General features: G+C 45.8%; 1 protein-coding gene across 2 annotated transcripts in view; it reads right to left on the bottom strand.

Annotated features, from left to right (window-relative positions):
- Positions 1 to 21,766, bottom strand: part of Plxna4 (plexin A4) — a 439,299-nt gene that overhangs the window by 57,584 nt on the left and 359,949 nt on the right. For both annotated transcript variants that reach the window (XM_003467879.5, XM_063240611.1), the window contains exons 10-13: positions 15,853 to 16,053; positions 8,156 to 8,252; positions 7,586 to 7,776; positions 3,971 to 4,122 (exon numbers count right to left, since the gene is read on the bottom strand). In XM_003467879.5, the coding sequence (XP_003467927.2) occupies positions 3,971 to 4,122; positions 7,586 to 7,776; positions 8,156 to 8,252; positions 15,853 to 16,053 (641 nt within the window). The remainder of the gene's footprint in view (positions 1 to 3,970; positions 4,123 to 7,585; positions 7,777 to 8,155; positions 8,253 to 15,852; positions 16,054 to 21,766) is intronic.

Below are 21,766 nucleotides of genomic sequence, written 5' to 3'. Positions count from 1 at the left end.
TTTGCTGCAGCCCTAAAGCAATGGAGCCAGCTGACCATGGGCTGAAACTATGAGCCAAAATAAGCTTCATCTCCTTTGAGTTGTGTATTGTAGGTCTTTTGTCCCAGCAGCCAGATGGTGACTACTAGCCCCTGGTTTTTTCCTGTAGGACTCCTCCTGGGTATCAAAGAAAGGGAGAAATTTTTAAGGGAAATTAGAAGTCGAGTCTCCTGACCCCAATCATTTGGTCCCTACTTCATGACTGTTCATGCAATTGCTAGTGAGAATGGAAGGAAGGTTTTAATCAGTCAGCTTAGGAAAAAGAGCTGACAGAGAGCTAACGTGCCCTATCCAAGGGCCCACAGCCCTCAGGCTCAGGACATGAAACCGATCTAAAGTTCTAAGGTCCTCACTTGGGAGCTCCTTCCTCCCAATGCTTGGGCTACTCAGTGACATATTTTTTGTTTCCAGTGTCTCATGCTGGGCAAAGAAATATTTATGTGTGTATGTGTACATATGTGGTGAAGTGTTTGGGATATATAGCCTTGCAGATTATATATATGGGAGGGGGAGAGATAGAGATAGAGATACAGATAGAGAGAGAGAGAGAAGAAACTGGGGCACAGAAAAGTTAAACACCTTATCCAAATACATACAGGCTGTCTTCCATATCGATGTGATCTGCATCTGTATTGTTAACCATGTATCAAAAATATTCCCCCAAATTATGTCTGTACTGAATATGCAGACTCTTTATACTGCAATTATTCCCTAAGCAATACACTATAATAATCATTTATATAGCATTCCCATTGCATTTAGTATTATAAATAATAGAAATGTTAAAATGTAGGAGAGGATGTGTGTATGTAATATGTGATACTATGTTACCTATAGAAGAGATCTGAGTATTCTTGAACTTTAGTATCTATTAGGGAGTTGAAACTAATACCACTGGGATACTACGAGACAACTCTATTAATGTACACACACGCAAGCTTTATATGTATACACACATCCATATTACACTGTATACATATAAGAAGATAATATGTCCAATGTTCTATAACCACATAGCATGGACTTTCCTTCATGTCACTATATGTATAGCCTTATTTTTTTAAGAGCTTCCCAAATTTTTTTGCTGTGAGTGCATTATCATTTATGCAACCACCTTCCTATTGATGAACACTTCATTATCCTGATTTTTCTCCTCCTTCAACCACTACTACAAAATGAACCAACTCATATCAACATCCCTAAGTTCTGTACATTTGTTAGAACATACTTTTAAGGTGCGTTAAGTGGCTTGTGTATTTATTGGTACATAAAACAAATAATGCTCCTGAAAGCCTGCCCCAGTTTGCACTTCTATCAGTGGTCCACTCTGGGCCAACACTAAGTAACAGCAAACATTTGAAAGATGTTACAATATTGTAGGCAAAAAGAATCTCATTTTAATTTTCATTTCCCTTATTTCTAGTGAGGTTGCACATGTTATTTTTTTTTTGTGTGTTTTCTTTTGTAGCTTCTTCTTTGACTTTTTGTTGAAGTGTTCTCTTTTCCTGGGAGATTGTCCTTATGTAGGAACTTCCGAACTAGGACTTTAACTTTTGTCTGTCATAAATAACGCAATTATCTTCTGCCAATTTGTCATGTCTTTCAACTTTGTTTTCAATATCTTTTGCCACTTGAAAGTTTAAAAGTTGTGCGGCTAAATTGGTTGTTTTACTTTATAGTATCTACCTTTTGAGATTCTCTTATAAAGAACCTCTGAGAAAAGTCCTGCAAAATATATATATACTTTTCTGCTCAGATAACACAATTAGTTCATGTTACATGCAAAAAATATGGAAAGGACACAAAAGCACAAAAACCTCAAAGGTATCACCCGAGGTTTCCTTTGTCAACATTTTGATGTTGTTTCCAATCTTGTATTTTCTTTTACAGAATTAATTAGAAATTCTGTATTCTGCTTGGCAATCTATGGTTTTGCTTCAAATACCTTCAATATATGCCTGGTCATGATTCTTTGATATCAGATTTAGTGGCTTTGTAATTCACTATCAACTGCATGTACAGATGGTTCCCAACTTATGATCGCTTGATTTACAATATTTCCACTTTGCAGTGATATGAAAATGATTTGCCTTCCATAGAATTTCCGTAGAAGTTCACTGTGAATTGTGAACTTTGACCTTTTCCTGAGCTCTCAATGTGTCCTAAGGTACTCTGTTGTGGCTCTGGATGGTAACAATAAGAGACAGCTTCCAGAAAGCCACCATCATGCAGGCAACAGCCAATCCGCTACTGTGTTGCTAAGCTGGGATGACTGGTGCATTAGGTGTGTTAAATGCATTTTGAGTTTATTATATTTTCAATTTATGATGGGCTTATCTGCAAATATCCCATTATAAGTTATGGAGCATTGGAACAGTAAGTTATTGCATTGACAAATTTCCTATTTTTAGACATACAAATTATTCATGAATTTTTATTATAAATAAAGCTGAAACATGCATTCTTGCATATAAACATTTGTGCAATTTGGTTATTTAAAGGATGATTTAGAAGTGTGGTGGCCAGGCTGAAGACTTTTGACAAATATTTCCAGATACCTTCTAGAAAGTTTGTCCCAATTTATCTTCATCATGATTGAATGAGTCTGTAACTTCCCATTCCTCTTGTCAACACTGGGTACTTATTTCTAAAATTTGCTCTCTGTTGTTTTAATTTGCATTTTTATGATTGTTGGTCCTTTGTACATCTTTTGTGTACTGTACGTTTGTGCTCTTTTCCCATTTTGTGATATTTTTCTTTTATTTATAAGGCCTTTTATCTTGCTAAGGAAAAGTATCTACTCACTGTGATAGGGAGGTCTGATCATATTCTTGGTTCATCACTCACAATTTTATTTGCCTACAGTGATTTTTGATGTGTAAGTTTTAAACTTTTATGTACTCAAATTCCCTAATCTTTTCCTTTATAATGTCTTTATAATGTCTTTTTTGTAGTTATAATACCTTCTTCCTGAAATCAAATAAATTCTTACCTGTGTTTTTTTTTCTAATCCTTTTACAGTTTCATTTTTTATCCCTAACTCTTTAATCCATTTGGAATTTATTTTGATGTCTAATATGAAATAAGGATCTGATATTATACTTTTTCCAGGATGTTAACCAGCACTATTTATTGTATGATCTTGTCTTTCTGTACTGACTTGAAATGTCACCTCCCTTAGCATACTAAATTTCTATGTATCAGCGAATTAAGACTTAGATATAGCACAGAGATCTGAATGCATGGTTCCCTGGCAGGCTTTAATTTTATTTTGTCTCATCTCTATCCCAGGCCCCAGGTAAGTAACATCACTTTTCCTTCTGTCCCTATGAATACCTCTTCTCATCTCCGTACTTTTCCAGTATGGCAGCTGAGGGTGACAAGTTGCAGGATGGAGGGGGGGGGGTACTTCCAACCTTCTAGAATGTTGGAGGGGGAGGGACTGCCAAACCTCTAGAATGTTGGGCAGGAGGGCCTGCCAAACCTCTAGAATGTCAGAGACATCTCTTTTTCCCCCATGGGAGCTCTGAGACTTTGTTATCAACAAGGATATTCCTTATGCAGGTTGAACATCCCCAATCTGAAAATCCAAACTCTGAAAGGCATTAAACTGTTTTTTGAGTGTCAACTTAGTATCACAAATGAAACATTCCACATCAAGTAACATAATTTCATGCTCAAAATTATTAAAATAATTGTATCAAATTGCCTCCAGATCATATGTATAATGTACATATGAAACATGAATGTCATGTTTAAACCTGGCTTCCATCAGATATGACATTATACATATACAAGTATTTGAAAATCTGAAAAATCCTAAATCTGAAACACCTGTGGTCCTGCGCATTGGACTAAAGGATACTCAGGTCATACCAGCTTCTTCTTTCTACCCTTTCCCTTCTTGATATCTCAGGTGGCCTCCACTTACTGTTCTGCAGGGATATAGCCATCCACCAAAGGGCTGCATTCCACACCAGCCACCTTGACGTGGGAAGCGATGTCCCGGAATTCCAGGCCCAGGTTCTCTCCCCGGATGGTGACCTTGGTGCCCCCTTCCCGGGGACCTGTCACTGGAATTATCTGCAGGGAGGAGGAGAAGAAGTTATATAGGTCCCAGGTGTGCCTGTGCGCACCTGTGATAGAACCCAAAGCCTGTCCATTCTTCCAATTTTGCTAATCTCTTGAGTGGTTCCAAGTTCACAGGCACCTGCAGTCTAGGACTATTTATGGGCTGTGGTCTTGGGTAAAGCAGTCTATTTGTGAATGGTCTTATGAGCTGTGTTCAAACTCCACGGTGCATTTTCCCATCTCATAGTATGAAATGTGACTGCAATACTACTGGGTAGCTAGCAGAAAATTGGGAGAAAGTCTTTTGGCATTTGCCCATATTAGATCTACTTTCAAGGAAAATAAAATCTTCCTATCAACCTACCCAGGATCATTCTGAGAAGATTTTGAGATCTTTCCCAAATGTTACTTCCCCAAACCAGATGTTTTCTTTCTCCCCTGAAATTCCAAGTTACTTTCTTTTTCTACTTCATTTGATGATAAATATTATTTATGTCTGCTTCCTCATCCTCCCCACTTTCAGTCCCTTCTCTTCAGACCCTGAGCCACTGAAAGCAGGGCCCATGTCTCATAGCTCCTGTGGTCTTGTTAGGACAACATTGATATCATGAGTACTGATATCATGAGTTGTAATAGTATTGAAAACCACACCTTTTTGAGCATCTTTCTGAACTTCTAGGAGCACTGGTCACACATTTTGCATTCATTGTTTGGTTTTTCCTGGAGGATAGGCTTAATTTAGACTTTACCTTGGCCCAATGACCAACCTGTCTGGCTTTTCCTCCTAAGGTGCCACCATTGTGCTAAAACCCATGATTAGACAGTTAGGACTCAACAGCCTTGGGCAATGGATGGTCAACAAGAAGAGCCCATCATGACCTCTACACATCAGCCACCAAAAGAGATTCCTTTCCTCTGTTGGTCTCTCTGCACCTGCACCTGGACCCTGGCTCATGTCTGGAGGATTAGAATGGCAAGAGACTCGAGCCCTTTTCAGAATGTACTACACTTCTGCCCAGAAAGGGTCACAGTTATAGCTCCTTCCTGGGTATGGTTGAAAGTTGGGGAAGTGAGGGCATTAGGGTTGGCTGCCCCTGAGCAGCAGCTTTCTTGGGAGAACTGTTTACCTATAATAGAAGGAAGAGGCAGCCACTTCCTGCCTCTTACACATCCCTCATGTGGGAATGCATGTTTGCAAGTGGCTGTGCACATGGGTGTGAGAGTTTGTACTCTTGTGCTCCCACTATAGTGGAAACACAGCTTCCTTGGAAACACAGGCCTATATCTGCATGCAGGAGGCAGGGAGCAGCAAGGAAGGCAGAGAGAAGGTGTCTGGGTTTGTCCCCAGTGCCTGCCCAGATGGTCAGTCCCCAATTGCCCCTGGGACCTGGCAGCAGTGTCTACATCAAATTCCAGCCCTGGCTTGTCATTCTGTAAAAGGAATTTTATCTCTGGCCCACTCCAGGTTCCCTGGAGGGCTGATGCCAGGATGGAGGCGGTAAATAACCTCCATTGCAGGGAGATTTGTTTAATTTGTTGCCACCTCCCTGTGATTTTCTTGGGCCCAAGCCAAGAAAAAAGCAAGTCACTCTGACTGCTGTGCCCAGCACACCACAAGCTGCCATGTGCCATATCCCCAGGGCTGGCTTCTCATTAATGGTGTGGGGGCAGCTATTCCACAGAGAATGTGCAGGGTGGAATGGGCTGGGAAGGATAGAAGGGGACCAGAGCATTCACGTTTTCATCTTGCTGCAGTTCTATAGGCTAAATGTGCCAGTATTTGCTCCTGCTTTGCCCTGTGTAGTTCCTCTGCATTTAGAGGACTGAAGGGGGCTTGCTGGAGCCCCCCGTGTCTAGATTAGCAGGGATGTGACAATGAAAGGGCTGAGGTGTAGGGCACATTGTAAGAGTCACCCAGTGAGGCCACTTTACGTGGTGAGGTTATTCCCCCTGAAAAGTGAAGACCCTTTTGGCCGTAACACAACCCTAGCGCATGCACAATTTGTGAGTGGCAGTGTAAAGTTCTACTGCTGCAGTAGAGAACATAACCCAGGACTCAGGGAACCTGGGAGCAGGGACATGTTTTTACATGCTGGTGAGGGCAAAAAAAATCACTGAGCATGATCTCTTCATACAGCAAAAGGTAACAAGCCCTGGCCTCTTTCAGTGTGTTGGGTTAAATGTGTCCTCCCCACAGCTTCATTTGTGGAGGTCTTAACTAACCCTAGTAGGATCTTTACATAGGCAATGGAGTTTAAATGGGTTCAATAATGTAGGCTTTAGACCAGTGTCATTGTGTTCTCATAAAGGGGGCAAATGAGACACAGGATCATTTATAGTGGGAAGAAATGAGAAGACACTCAGGGAGAAGATGATCACCTACAAGCCCAGGAGTGAAACTAGACCAGCTCCTGCCTGATGGTCCTCAGAAAGAGCAAACCCCACCAACACCTTGGTCTTAGATTTCTGCCTCCAGAATTGTGAAAAAAAAATAGAGATTTATTGGTTAAGCCAAATAGTTTGTGGTACTTTGTTATAGCAACTTTAGGACCTTAATATAAGAGGGCTACCTTGAAGACTGGCGAGAGGCATGAAGGCACCTTGTAAACTCTAAGGCTCTGTACATATACATAGCCTAGGACTGTGACTGCTCTTGTGAGACTGTTAGACAATGCACGCACTTTCAGGTACCAGTTTGTTCTCATCACTTACAGGAGTCTGAGCTACTTTGTACCTCTTATTTTGCCTCTCCTTCATCTGTCTCATCATCATAACCATTATCCACAATGGCAAAGAGGTACTGAGCACCTATCACACTCTATCACATGCTACCTCTTGTGCCAGGTGTAAGACATGGTCCCAGTGCTGAGGGCACCTCTTTTCCTTACTGCAAGAGGGGAGCAAGGAACGCCAGCCACAGTGGAAAGGGATATCCTAGCTGGTCTTTCTACCAGAGTATGCAGCGGAGAGGGGAAGAGCTTGAGCTACTTAAATGAACCCCAGGGGCAGTGATTTCTTTGGTTGAGGCATCACTGGTCATGATTTTGATGATGTTCACTAAAGGAGGAGGAGGAGGAGAAATGGTAACTAGGCAATGTACACATAAAGTTCAGTTTCATGTGATCTATGTAACTCCCCCACACAGGTGAGGCGTGGATAGCAAGGAACTCGCCCCAGGGTGCCTAGCAGTGAGCTAGTGGAACCTGGATTCAGATCTTGGTCTCTGTGTCCAGAATACTTGCATGTTTAGCCTTGCTGTGGCCCCCTTTTAGTTTTGTACCCCTGTGTGAAGATCCATTTGTGCTCCTACAGCTTAGGTCTTGCTTTGGGTAAGTCCTGCAGGCTTTCCATTGTGACCTTCACCATGCCCCCTGGGTTGGGCTCTGCACTCTGGGTCCCATGAGGTCTCTGCCACTGCTAGGGCTTCATAGCTTTGCACAGAGGCATCTGGAGACTGTGTCCTCATGTGGCTTACCTCTGTGATTCGGGGATTTGTGCACTTGCTGTTGGCACCCGACAGCTCCAGCCACCGACTCTCATGGGCAGGACAGTGCTGACGCAGAGTGCACTGGCCTGGGTTCTGGCACCAACCACATTCAAAGTCTGGGTCAGCTTTGAGACACAGCCCACAGCTCTCACGCATGGCTCCACACTTGTAGAGGTAAACTGCAGAAGGCAAGGGCAGGAGATACTTTGAGACAAGGTAGGCCAGAAGGGCCAGGGAGAATGACCAGGAGTGTAGTCCCCAGGCAGTTTTGCCCGTTAGCCATTCTGATGAAGAGAAGTAGAAAAAGAGCCCCAGCACTAGGAGAGAGCCACACAGAGAAGCAATTTGTAGCAATTCTCCCCAGAAAGTCCCTTATGCTCCTTTCCTGCAAGGTACCAGCCAGGAGCCCATACCCAAGAAGTGACAGGGAAGCATGCATAGTAGTGAGGCTGGACAGAGGAACTTAGAGCAGGAGAGAGAAATATAGGGTTACCAATTGTGGGTACCCCATTCTCAATCCCTCCCCCTGCCTTTCCCACCATGCCTGCCCCTCCACACCTTTATTTTGAGCAGGGTTGTCAATGTTAAAGTGCCCATTCCACACGACTGTCAGCTCCACAGGCAGGTTGTTGATCTCCATCCCTTCATAAGAATACTGCAGCCAGGGGTGGGGCAGAGAAGAAAGCTGGTCACAGAGAATTCTAAAGGCCAGGTGCTCAGCCTCAGGTACCCAAGAACACATGTGGTTAATGATGGGCCAAGATCTTGTGGTGTGCATGTATGGTGTGTATACGGCACATACATGTGTACGTGGGGGTGGGCAGAGGGTCTGGAGGAAAAGAAAGACCCTCTTTCTGGTGGGGTTTGGATTCCTAGCACACCTGTGTGGCAGCAAACCTATGTGAGAGAACACCTGTGAGAAGGCACACCTGTATGAAGGCACACCTGTGGGGAGACCAGTTCAAGAGCAGCTTAGAGATAGTGAGGATTCACTTTTCATCACTGTGGCTCCCATGAGGAGGCTACAGACAGGAGGCCTGTTCCTGCCCAGATGGGTTTTCCCTAGGAAGTCTAATCAAGAAGGAGCTCTCTTCCTCCCAGGGAAATCTGCTATGAGGTCCTGCCATGCCCACGTTTACACTAGGTAGAGCAGGTGCAGACAGTAAGAATTAAGGAGCTACAACCTTTAAAGGAAGATGAGGCTGGAGATAAAAGAGCAAAAGACCAGGTGAGTGCTTACAGGAGCAGTGTGAAATGCTGCACGATGAGACTCTAAAGGCGTCACTGGCTCAAAGGCAGCCAGGCCCCAGCTTCCTCTCCTGGGCATGCCAGCTGCCTCTGGGCCTGCACAGGGTTCTTCCTCCCACCCCATCCTCCCAGCCCCACCTACATGTCCTGGTTAAGACACAGGGGTGCAGGCTGGGGAGAAGGAACAGGTGCAGGGGCAGGGCCCCAGATTGGCAGCCTCTGATCTGTCTCTGACAGCAGATGCTCCTCAATGCTCAAGGAAAGGAGGGAAGCAAAGGGAATGCAGACCCTGCCCCTGGCAGCATTTTCAGTCCATACCTGGTGATTTTTTCATTATTCCACCAGACTTTGCCCCCACAGGGGTGGGGGAGGACAGAGGAATGGAATTGCGGCAGATTTTCTGTACAGAAGCAGCTGAGATCTGGGAATTTGTTGAAAAGGGACTTGGTTTGAAGTTGTGTTTGCAAAACCAATGAGCTCTTTTAATGCAGTTAAAGTTTGGATGAGCTGGGCTGTGGGAATTTTGGTGGCTACATGAGAAGTGACTAATACTTTTTCTCTTCCAAGAGGCCACAGCATCTTCCCCAAGGGAAACAGGGAGGACAGCCTCAGATACTAGGAATGTCCACCTAGGGAAATTCCAGGGTCCAGGATCCATGCCTTTGGCTGTTGGCAGAAATAGGTCTGTAGCCCATTTGTAGAAGCTTCTAAAACATATAGTATAATCCTCAATCCAAGAAATCTCCCTAAGTCCCTGACTCACCAAATAAGCCCCACTGTAAACATGTCCTGCTGTTGTCCCACACAACATGAAAAAGATGTGTGTTCAGGTGTCTACAGGTTCTACCCTAGTGTTCAAAATTTTAACTCCCTGCACCCATACTCCCAAGCCAGGAAGGCATGTCTGGTGTGTTTCCCATGATAGAGGTTGTTTGGAGTGCACCATCAATATCCTCAAGGAGTCTCTCTGGTGATTGATACACCTGGGTCCAAAGAACAAAGCCAACTCCCCTATTCTTGAAGAAACATAAGAGACATTGATCACATTACCCGGGATAGTAGTCATCCTTTACCAGAAGGATACTTTCCAAAACACGTTAGATAGTGCCAAACCTTACATACGCTTTTTATTTCCTGTGCATACATACTTATGACAAAATTTAATTTGTTAGGCACAGTGAGAGATTAAAAATGATAACTAATAAAATAGAACAACTATAACAGTGTATCATAATAGATATTGTAAATATGATCCCTGTTTCTCAATAATGTAACTGACAACTTGAATATCGACTAACAGGCAGAGAACATGTAAGATGTGGAAACACCAGACTCAAGGGATAATTCATATCTCAGTAAGATGGAAAGGAGCAATGGGAGATTCTATCATGCTACATAAAAAGGCTTACAATTCAAATGTTATGAATTTTTTATATCTGGAATTTTCCACTAAGGATTTTTGGACCGTGGTTGACCACAGGTAACTGAAAGGATGAGAAGGGAAACTGTGAATAGGGCAGATTCCTCATCAAAGTCTCTGAGGTTAAGTCTCTGCACTGGGTCAGGCTGCAGCATCCCAATGTGTCTTCAGTTTTCTCACAGACCTCTGCCTCTGTGCCCACTAAGAGTGGACTAAAATCCCCTTCATCAGAAGCAGGGTTGAGTGCAGATTCCAGGGCCCTCTCCAGTCCTGCTGAATTTAACTCTCTGAAGATGGGGAGCACTGCAGAAGCACTTCTCTGGCTCTGGTTCAGACTAAATTTGAGAAGCCGCACTGTGTATGAGAAGCAGGGCTGGCCCAGTGGAGGGAGAGGTATAGGGACAGGTGCCCCTCCCTCTCTGCTATCCCTTGCAAGCTGTCTTCTTATCTTCTTTCCTTGACTGGGCTTCTCCTCTGCCCATTCCCCCAATGTGTCCCCCACCCCAAGGCCTCAATGGGGAGGGATGACCAGGGCCTCAGGCTCCCAGCTAGAGGATCCCTGAAAGGGCTGGCTGCTCTGCTTCAGGATGAGCACCGTCTGGTCACATGGAGGCAGTGCTGGGAGCCACAGAGCTCAGCCTTTAGAGGATGTTAGTGGTGGGTAAATCAGGGTGGGAGGCCAGCTTTTGTCCTGCAGACTGGTTATATACAGGGCCCAAAGTGAAAGTAGCAGCTGCTGACTGGGCACCAGCGAGCCAAAGGTCAATAGAGCCTTCAGGGTCCTTTCAGGAAGGGCTTGAGATCCCCCAGATTCTGCTAGTGTGCATATCTGTGTGCACAAATGTGTTTACATATATGCTGACTTGAAGATCTGTTACTACACATATTATCTGAACATCCATAAATGCATGTCTACACCCTACACACAGCCACAGAGTGATCCCTTAGTGACCAGACGCTTGAATACAAGCAAAATGATCCAAGCCTCAGGTTCCCATTTGTTAAGCAGGAATTAAGACCAGTACATATCTCCCTTAGGATGATGAGGATTCAGGATAATGCCCTGAGCTCTGTGCTTGTTAAGTCTAAGCTCTCCAGTATTGCTGTGTATTTTAATTTCTGTATATATCTGGGGATGCTCTGCTAAACTCTATTTGTGCTGCCTGTGTTTATGTTTATGTGGAATAATCATAACAGCCATGCACTGAGTGCTTATGTGCCAGACACTTGGTGCATATGGGAATGTGTGCTGCACATGAGAGACTCATGTGTTCTAGTGTACATGTGTGTGTGCGTGCCCACACGCCCTTTGAAGAAAACTGAAAATAGAAAAGACTCTAAGAATCAAATATGCTGGACATGGAGCTTTTTCCTCAATTCCTGAGATTGCTATGATGAAGTTTTGTAGAAACCATTAACCCCAAGTGTTCCCCACTACCCTCTTTGGTCTCCAGGGAAGTCACTAGTAATGGGGAAGCCCCTTCTCCCAGGTGGTGGTGACCTGTCCCCTGCATGGGCATGGCTAGAATGCAGTGCCTCTTCTGACAGTTGAGGAGCTCAGGCCACAGGGCTCCCATCCCCCCAGGCCTCCTCCACCCCTGCTCCACTTAGCATTTATATAGCTCTCTGAATCAGCCAGCAGTTAATCTGCGTGAAGCTTGGTCTATGCTGGATGCTTACAGACTCCTAGAGCCAGAAGGTTAAGAGTCTCAATCAAGGTCTGGCACACCATGGCCTGGCTAATGGATGACTACCCATTACTTCAGGAAAGTGTGACCTTCAGCTTCTCTTCCTAAGGCAGAGAAGATCTCTGCAGAACTGAGACATTCTTGCCTCCAAGCAGTCCCTGTCTTGAACTGTGAGATGTTTTGCTGGAAAGTTCTGCCAGATGCACGAACAGACCTAAGAAATATGATACTACCATGTGCTGTGTCTACCTCTAGGATTCTCTGCTTTTAGTTGTTGCGTCAAGGATAATTTCTGTGCCCAACTCCTTCCCCTCCTCTGTTCTGCACATGGTAAATTGTCTGAGTAAAATATGAGCCAGCAGGAAGCCATGGAGCTGGGCCTGGGGACCAGGCCTACACAACCAGCACTCCAACCAGCCAGTGCCCTTTGCAGCCCTCTGCTCCTGTGACTGCAGTGTCTGAGAGGAGGTTGTAGGCTCTATTATTAGCAGCACTTGACATTTTCCTGGAGCCTTGGTCTAAAGTAGGTCATGCGTCCCCATGGTGGCTCCCCCTCTGTGGCTGGGCTGCCTCTTCTCCTCCCACTGTCCCAGGGGCTGCAGTCATTGGCTCAGGGGTTTTCCCTAAATAACAGGGTTGGAAGGATTCCACCTGATCATCCCACCCAGTGCCATGCTCATTCTTGTCCCTTTGTCCCCTTTTTTCTGCTTTTCTCTAAGATCTCTGTCACCAACCTCCGGCTTCCATCATAAACCCAAGGGTATTGCTGTTAGATCCTCCCTCCACCCCCTACTCCAGATTGCTCTTGTATTTAGAAAACAAAACAATCTGTTCCACACAATCTTCCCTGATGCTGACTGGAGCCTGCTCCCTGGGATAACACCAGAGCTTAAAATACAACACTGTGCTACTGGTGTTTGCCCAACCTTGGATTAGGTGGTGAGCTAGGAAACTATTCAAACTCTAAATTTGCACCTTATTTGCTGTGTGATCTGGGGATGGACTTATGCCCTCTACAGTGCCACTGTTGATAAAATGTAGAAGACACTGTAAGGTCTGTTTCTACCTGACTGTACCTAGTTTTCTACATCGAAGAGGAAAGAGGCTTTTCCCTGCTTAAGGAATATTTTTTTAAGAAATTCAGTTGGCAGTAAGTGGTATCCTGGCAGACACCAGCGTTACACTGGGATCCCACTTAGCCCAAATAAAGAGAGGGCTCTGGGAAAAGTGAGAACTGAGCCCTCCTAAAACTGTGAGATTCCAGTGAGCCCTGGTGGGGAGATGGGGGTTCCTTTTGGGGGGTAGCCCTTCTGTTGCTCAGTGTCTCAGACTCAAAATGGGGAGAAATAAACTTTCTGATGACTAGGGGTAAAAAACTCACTTAGGCAAAGTTGGCAGAGGTTCTTTGGGAGCCCTGAACTGGAGGTCCAGCACTGGTTGGAGCTATAGAATGGGTCCCAGCTATGGAGACCAGAATGTAGGGGGACTCCCCCAACCCCTAGTACCCCAGCTCTCAGGGAAGACGACGGAGGGCCCTGAGCATGGACCTCAGGTACTACCCTCACTGGTTAGAGCCTTGGGCTCCAGACCAGCTGGCCAATGCTGTACCCCCACTCCTGGAAGCAGATCAGGAAGTGCTTGAGCTTGTACACTCAGGTACAAGAAGGCCTGGGCCAGGGACTGGAGGCAGAAGTACCCATCATGTTCTGGCACATCAGGTCTCTAGATGTTAACTTCCCAGTGAGGAGCCGGGTGAACTCTGAGTTTTGAAAACCTCCAAATTTAACATCAGACAGACAGATGCCAAGGCCGTTCCATCCTTTCTCCACAGGTGCTGACTGGGTACCATGCCTCTGGTCCCCTGGGAACAAGACAGAGGAGCAGACAGCACTTGCCTGCTTGGAGTTGCTGAGATCTCCTTTGTGCCCTGGTCCTCAGGAAACTTTGCTTTCAGCTGTACATCTCTGGGAGTCCCCAGTGATGGCTGGGAGCTCAGTGGGTCAGATGTCTCGCAGCCTAAGGAATGCCTGGGACATTGCAGCACATGACCTCCATTTCCATAGAAAGTAACAGTGACAGGTCTCAGCCAGTAGCTCGAAAGCTGTGTTTGTCTCCAGGGCACTGAGGGAGCTCTGACCTAAGGGGCTGACAAGGGTCAGGCTTGGGCCCTCTGTACATTTAACCAAATCTGCTGAGCAGATGGTGTTTGTCACATTGGTGTTTGGTGACATTGGTGCCCCTCTCTAGGCACTGAGGCCACAGACTTCCCCCCAGAAGCCTCTGTATCCCTGAGCAGTATCTTCCAGGAAAAAAGACTATTTTTCTTGGTTTGAAATCTCCACCCACATCCACAGAGTCAAATGTGGGGTTCGAGCTTTCTGTCTCCATTGGGACCTTCTTGATTGGTGGAGAAATACTTGAGTCAAGCTGTTGAGGTTAGTCTGCTTGGTCTCAGGATTTATGAGGAAACAGGAGTTGTTTAATCAAGACTAAACACATATTAAACCTAGAACATTGCAGAAACCTGAAAAATAGCCTGGTTCTAAGGTGGGGGGCATACACATGAGAAGTTGTGGGGCTACACCTGGGATTTGGGAGGTTGTAAGATTAGGACCAGTTTAGTGTCTATAATGCTGAGTGAACTTGGGCGAGCATGTAGACTTCTCTGAGTGCCATTTTCCCCTCAAACACTTTCTTCAGGAAAAGGAGGGTATTCTCATAAGGTCTTTCACTGGGGGCTTTCAGGTCCCACATCATGCACCCAAATGCAATTACTTCATGTAACTACTCAGGAGCAACTAGGGGTGCATGAGAGGCAGGATGACACATGAGGGCAGCTCAAACCCATCAAGCTCTGCCACTCATTAGCTATGTGACCTACGGCGAGCCTCTTATCTTCTGCAAAGGGAAGGTAACCCCAAAGCAAATGGAACCTCAGCTGTTGTTCTTGTTGTTGCTTTTGGAGTGCCTGCCAAGATTTGTATGCAGGTCTTATTGTATACTTACTATTTCTGATCTTAAGAAATGTCGCCAGGTTATATAAGTCTCAGCCCTATATAGCTGCCCCAGCTTTTGGGTGTCTGTCTTCCTTTTGCACAGTGAAAAACTATAAGGTTTCTCACAGCTTGGAAAGGTTGTGCATCCATAAGCCCAATGCAGGTCTTTGAACATCTTGGTGCATAGAAGTGACCCAGAAAGAGAGTGGGAAAGACCAGAGCCCTGGCTAGAAAGCACTGGGTGAGGAGAAACAAGGTAGCAGGACACACAGTCAGGGACAGGTGTGCTTTGGGACTGGATAGTTAGCAGATAAGACACTCATGTGAAGCTTGGACTCACTGTGGAGTTTCTAAGCACTGGGCAGGACTAAGCTTATCTAAGTGGCCCCCACCTGCCCACCTCCCTCTTGTTCATTCTCAGTGGTTCTCCTAGCTGCCACCTGCTTTGTTCTGAAGCTATGAAGCTGTGCTTACAGACACAACCTCTGTGTAGGTATGAAAATCATGGGGTCTTTGCAGCCTTAAATGCAGTTCTCAGGACAGACCCAGAGAATGCAAGGCCCAGGGCTTCTAGAGGAACTCTCAGGGAAGAGAATCTTCCTGGATCTGGCACCCTGCAAAAATGTCTGCCCACAAACAGAGCTCATGGGCCCCATGGCTGGCCCAACATCCCTACTATCCCTGTCTGGGCAGATTTCCCAATATGGCTACAAGTAGGGTTAGGCACTTGGTATTCTCTTTGCTGGCATCACAGGCAGTATGCTACTGGGTCAGGGTGAAGGGGTCAGGGTGGACAAGCATGGTAGGGGAAGCAGGGAACTGAGCTGATTAGTGGTGCTGGGGGACCTGAAGAGCTGAGGCCACTTGCTCCAGGAGGCAATGGTGGAACAGCGGGTGACTCACGGAAGTATTCTGGCACTGCACACTGGAGCTGTTGAAGCGCAGGGCAGGTACCCGCTGCTCAGTGCCCTGGATGTTCAGGATGCATTCATAGCCACGCTGCCCTGACTGCGGCTGGGGGAGGTTCTTGGCCTTCAGTGTGATGGGCTTGATCACCTCCACAGGCACCAGGATCTTGTCCACTCGCAGCAGCTGGGGGCAGTCCTGGGGACAGAGAGCACAGCTCAGGTTGGGTAGCTGGGAAGCCATGGAAGCTGGCTTCAGACTTTCCCCAGATGTTGCCCTGCCGCACAGATGCAGCCCCACATGGCCAGCTGGTGCCCACTCTGGCACCGAAGGGAGAGAATGAGACTGAACAACACCGAGTCCTCCTGTCACCATCTCCTTGTAGAGGCTGTCCCTGGCCTCCTTAGCTTCATTTTAATGCCTCCTTTGTGCTCCAGATGCTTTAACACTCCTGTGGTTCTTTACCATTATCACTCCTCCCCTGGAGAGGCCGACCCTACTGCCTGGGCATACTGCCCCCTGGGGACTGATGGCCTCTTTGCCTGCCAAGTTCCAGGTGGCAGGAGTTGGGACAGATGGACCATGTGAGAAGATCCCCAGGAAGGCAAAGCCTGGGTGTGACTTGGCCTCTGGAAGAAAGAGTCTGGGCCACAGCTGGAGGGGCCATGAGGGGCTCTAGTCTATGGGCTGAGCCTGGCATTTGGGAATGCTTTGGAAGAAACTACGAAGCTCCAGTGATATTTTTAATCTAGAAGCTTCTGGCTGAGCTCTGAGGATGGCCCAACCCCGAGGAAATACCCTTTGAAGCAGAAATACACTAGATTGTTCCTAGATGCCTGCAGTGGTCACATTTAGCTCTGGAGCTGTGTGGGGCCCAGAGAGCCTTTGGGTATGGAGGAAATGAGTCATAGTCACTAACTGTCCCTTTTCCCAGGACAGTTAGCCCTGACCAGAGGGTCCTGGGGAAGAATGGGGTCAGAGGAAAGGAAGGCCATGATAGGAGGGACCTGGAGTGTTGCTAGGTGGCAGAGTCAGTGTTCCTGGCCTGATGGGTGTGAGCAGGAGGGAGTCCTCTTTGACATATGAAGGCTTAGTATGGGTCCTCCATCCCATAGGCTTCTTCTTCCATGGCACTGTTCAGGGCATGCCAAGATAGATGGATTCTGGGCAAGCTGAGACATGGCACCTATATCCACCCCTGCTGGGTTGCCAAGTGCTTCTGTGTCACTGAGACCTGCCTTATGACAAGACTGGACTTGGAGGAGAAGGCCATATTTCTGACAGTCTGGGAAGCTCTAATCACAACCCCACTCTGAGCCTCAGCTTCCCTAGCTCTCAGTCAAGTGGGACTACAGGTTATACAAGTCATGATTCCACATTCCGACCAGTCATGATTCCACAAATCTAGGTAGTCATCTCTCTGTCTTTCCTGGTCATCCAGAAAGAACAGATGAGGGGAAGAAGTAGAGGGCAGGGACAGGGAAAATAGTAGGAAGCTGTGAAGGAAGCTAGAAGAAAGGAATGGAGCCAGAAAGGTGAGAACATGGCACAGTGGACTAGTAATGGCCCTTGCTTGGGGAGCCCATCAAATACCAGTCCCTCAAGCAGGTTTCCAGAGATCTTGAGGTGCCAGCATGGCAAGCCTTACTCGCTCCATCCTGTGCCTCCCTTGGCTGTTATCTGAGTCCCATGCTCCCGCAAGATGGAAATATGGGACATGGAGATAAGAAGGGGATTATGTGAAAAGGGTGAAATTTTGGGCAAGAGTAAGAGATATGTGAATCTAGAGTTATGGACAGCAGATCTATGACAGGAGGAAGGTTGTCAGCAGAAGGGCCTATATTCATTAATGTGACCCCTCCCTCCCTCCCTGGAGCAGCCAAGTCTATGGTGGCAGGTGGAGTGAGACTCGGGAAGCATTGGTACCACTCACCTTCACCTCCCACACAAACATGTTACCACCCAAGGTACCTGGAATCTGAGAATCCTCTGAACAACCTAATGGCCCTCTTCTATTTTGTAAAGCAGAAACAGAGAGGCAGAGGAAAAAAATAATAGCTCAGAGTCCACAGATGAGCTGGCAGCTGCACAACTCAGATAGCAGTATCTTTTCTCCCCTTCATGAAAGAGCAAGTTCCCACTACTGGGCAGAAGTATTTCAGGACAGGGTTGTTAGTCAGCAGGAAACTCTTAAGTCCAGAGCTGCGAACTTGGGATCCCTGCCTGGAGCTGAACTCTTCCTGCCCAGTAGCAGGGTAGGAGCAGAAGCCTCTCTCAGTTGCTCCGTTTGATGCTGAGGCTTATGAGGAGTTCTCTAATGAGTCCTGATTAGCAGTGGCCCCATAAAGGCCTAGTTTGCATATAAAAAGGTTGATGGCTCTGCGAGTAAGTTCATTAATAATAATTGGAGAGGCCCAGGGCTGGGCTGGGCACATTTTCCTCTAGTGATATTGCTGATTGACCTCAGTGCCCCTCCTAATTGAAATGTAAAATGGCAATTTTCCCCTAGGCAACAAGGCATGAAGGGACCATTTCTGCCACCCTGCCCCTTCCTCCCACTCCATAATCCCAGATTCTGACCTGCCTCCTACAGAGAGTCCAAATGGAAAAGCACGTAAGGGTCTGAAATTCATGGGAAATTTCAGAGAAACATCCATGCTTTTCCATGATTTCTGCCTAAGGACCTGTTCCATGGTCAGAGGCTTGGGTCTTCCTGATCTAGGTCCTTAACATGTGAGGTTTCTAAACTAGACAGACACTGGCTGGGAAATTTTGCAACTATGAAAGTAAGTCTATTTCCCTCCTTGTTACGATTTGAACTTGTTGGCTCATGTGTTGCTGAATGATTCCCAGTGTGACACTGGTCCTCAGTGTGACAAGGTTCAGACATGGAACTTTTGGAAGGTGACTGGATCATAAGGGCTCTGAACTCATTAATGGATTTGGGAGATGGTGGAAACATCAGAAGGTGGGGCCTACTTGGAGGATGTAGGTCACTGGAGGTATGCCCCAAGGGTATATCTAGACCTCCTTCTCCTCCTCTTCCTCCTCCCTGCCAGGCTCCTTAGAATATGTGATTTTCCTCTGCCACACTCTTTTGTCATGATGTTTCTGTCTCTTCACAGGCCTAAAGCAATGGAGCCAGTGGACCATGGACTGAAACCATGAGCCAAAATAACCTTTTCCTCTTTGAAAATTTTATTCTCAGGTATCTTTGTCATAGCGATGGAAAGCTGGCTAGCACATTCCTGCTAGATTCAGAATGTTGAGAAGTGCTCTTAACCATTATGAACTGTAAGTGGAGATTTAAATTCCTCCCCCAAAGGTCCATTAAGAGGGATTCCATGAATGAGCCTACACAAGTATCTGACACTGAGTGAACAAGGATTCAACAAATGTTCTTTCCTCATCCTCCTTTCAGCATAGGCTGCATTTCTGTCCCTCATCTACTTTCTGTTCCTACCTTATATCCAAAGAACCCATCTTCCCTGCTCCTGTCCCTATTCCTTTTGCATAATGACTCTGTCAGTTACCATTTTCAATTTTTCCAACTTTCTAAGATTCATGTCTTATATGGACCCTAAGTTCAACACCTCCAAGTGCCAAAACACAAGGAGGGAAGGGAGGGAGTAATAACTTCTGTCTACTGTCCCCTAATGCCAGTCCCCTCTTGTGGAAGGTGACATTCTCAAGGTACATGCTCCATGTGCTCTGAAACAGACCTACCAACAGTCAGCCATAAGCATGTCCCTCGAACTCTGGATCTCTTCATTCATAAAATGAAGAGGTTGGCTTGGATGCAATGATATTTATGGCCCAGGGGTACTGTGACATATTAAGAAATATATATTTGGTCTTTGTCCCTGGTTTCTGAGACAAAACTCCTAAAACCCTTGGAATTTCTTGAGTGGTTGTGGTGGGAGGAGCATTTTTTGTTTTGCGAGAGTTCATTTCGGCCACATTTGAATTTATGCTAATAAGGTGGCTCTTGGAGAATGGGGCTGGTTACCAGAGAAACCAACTAAGTGATTAGAAGGTTGAAATTTTCAGTGCCCCTTCCTACCCTCTGGGGAAGAGAGAGGGGCTGGAGATTGAAATCAGTCATCAATGTACAACACTTTAATCAATCAGAGTTATGATAGGAACCTCCATGAAAAACTAAATGAAGGGGTTTGGAGAGCATTCTTTCTGGTGAAAACATGAAGCTGTGGGAAAGGGGTTTGCTGAAGTAAGCAAGGAGCTGTACCCCTCCTGCATACCTCATTCTAGGTACTATTTCATCTGTACCCTTTGTAATGTCCTTTATGATATACTGGGCAATTTAAGTGGATGTTTCCCAGAATTTTCTGACCCATTATAAAAAAATTAGCAAATCTGATGTGGGAATCCCTGATTTAGAATTGGTTGGTCAGAAGCACAGGTACATTATCAGACGTGATTAGCATCTGAAGTGGGGGCAGTCTTGTGGGACAGAGTCCTCTGCCTTGTAGTATTTGACACTAACTCTAGGTAGATAGTGTCAGAATGGGACCAAATTGTGGGCTACCCAATTGGTATCCACAGAGCATTGCAGAATAGTGTGGTATGGGAAAAAATGCCCACACATTTGGCATCAAAGTGCTGGTTCAGTAAATAGATTGTTTTTCTTCTACTTCTACTATAAACCCAACAGAGAGCTGAGACTACATCAATAATCTCTTTGAAGCCCCATTTTCCTACCTCTAAAATGGAAATAATAATACCTGATCAACTACCCTGAAGTGTGATATCCAAAATACTAACCAACTGGATGAATATAGGAACAGCTTGGGTGGCAGGAGACTTTGCATAGGAGGTGGTCTCTTGAACATGGCTATTTACCTGCCAGTAGTCATTTTAACATTTTAATAATTACCATTTCCAGCTAGGCCTGGTCCTATCATGCTATTGGTTATGGTAGGAAGCATGCACTACTGTTATGAGACTACCAAAGATGGTGAACATAGTGCAGGGATTCAACTGGGTGCATATTTCCCCCTTCCCAGTCCCTTACACATGTTTTTCCAGGTGTTATCCTGTTTCATAGCACAACATATATGACCACTCTATGTTTCAGTGAAGAAAATTAGAACAAGCTATTACTTCACTCAGTACCCATGCTGACAGTGAACACAATATTTTCATCTGATAATCTTTCTTTTATCCGGAGATGATTATCTAGCCCCATACAGATTGCTTCCAGAATACCATCCTCTTCTATTTTCACAAAGGATATTTCCCTGAACTCACATTTGAAAGGGCCAGCTCTTGGAGGATGGAAAACACCTGTATTTAACAAGATTATTTGCAGCCCAGTGCAAACCGTAAGAATCAATCTCCCTCGGAGGCTGTTTTCCCTGTGACTGCATTCTGCAGTTGTAAGGGAGGACTGAGGATAAGGAGGGACAGTGGCTTGAGGCACAAGTAAGCCTTTAATGGCTTCACATTGAGGAGGTGAATCCTGCTGACTCCGGGTCAACTGTCCAACCCCTTGCATATTTTGGTCCTCATTTAAATTATTGAATATGAAGATGGCACTGCTAGTTGTGGGGAGCAAGAATACAAAGCCAAAAACTGAAAGGAAGAGTGGTGCCTTCCCATCCAACATGTCTGGCAGGTCAGCAGCTGCTGTAAACAGAGGTTTCATTGCATATTTAAATAACTGAACACAGACATAAAGAATGCTGCCTAGCTGGGAAACAAAAGGCTGCCTTTGGGACTTACACTGCCTGGGAAGTGGGCAGTAGCCCCATGGATTTACAGCCCCCAGTGTGTATATGAGATGAGAGCTTTAATTCTCCTAGTTGTTACAGCAAAAGTGGGGAAAGCAAAGCTCTAGGGAGCAGCAGGACATGGGGGAAGCTAAGGGATAAGTGATTTGCAGGTCACTTCT

This window comes from Cavia porcellus, unplaced genomic scaffold (assembly GCF_034190915.1).
Source record: "Cavia porcellus strain 051 isolate PalLab524CR breed Dunkin Hartley unplaced genomic scaffold, mCavPor4.1 scaffold_2, whole genome shotgun sequence".
NCBI lineage: Eukaryota > Metazoa > Chordata > Mammalia > Rodentia > Caviidae > Cavia > Cavia porcellus.
The sequence above is the reverse complement of the archived record's forward strand: the minus strand, read 5'-3'. Positions and strand labels throughout refer to the sequence as shown.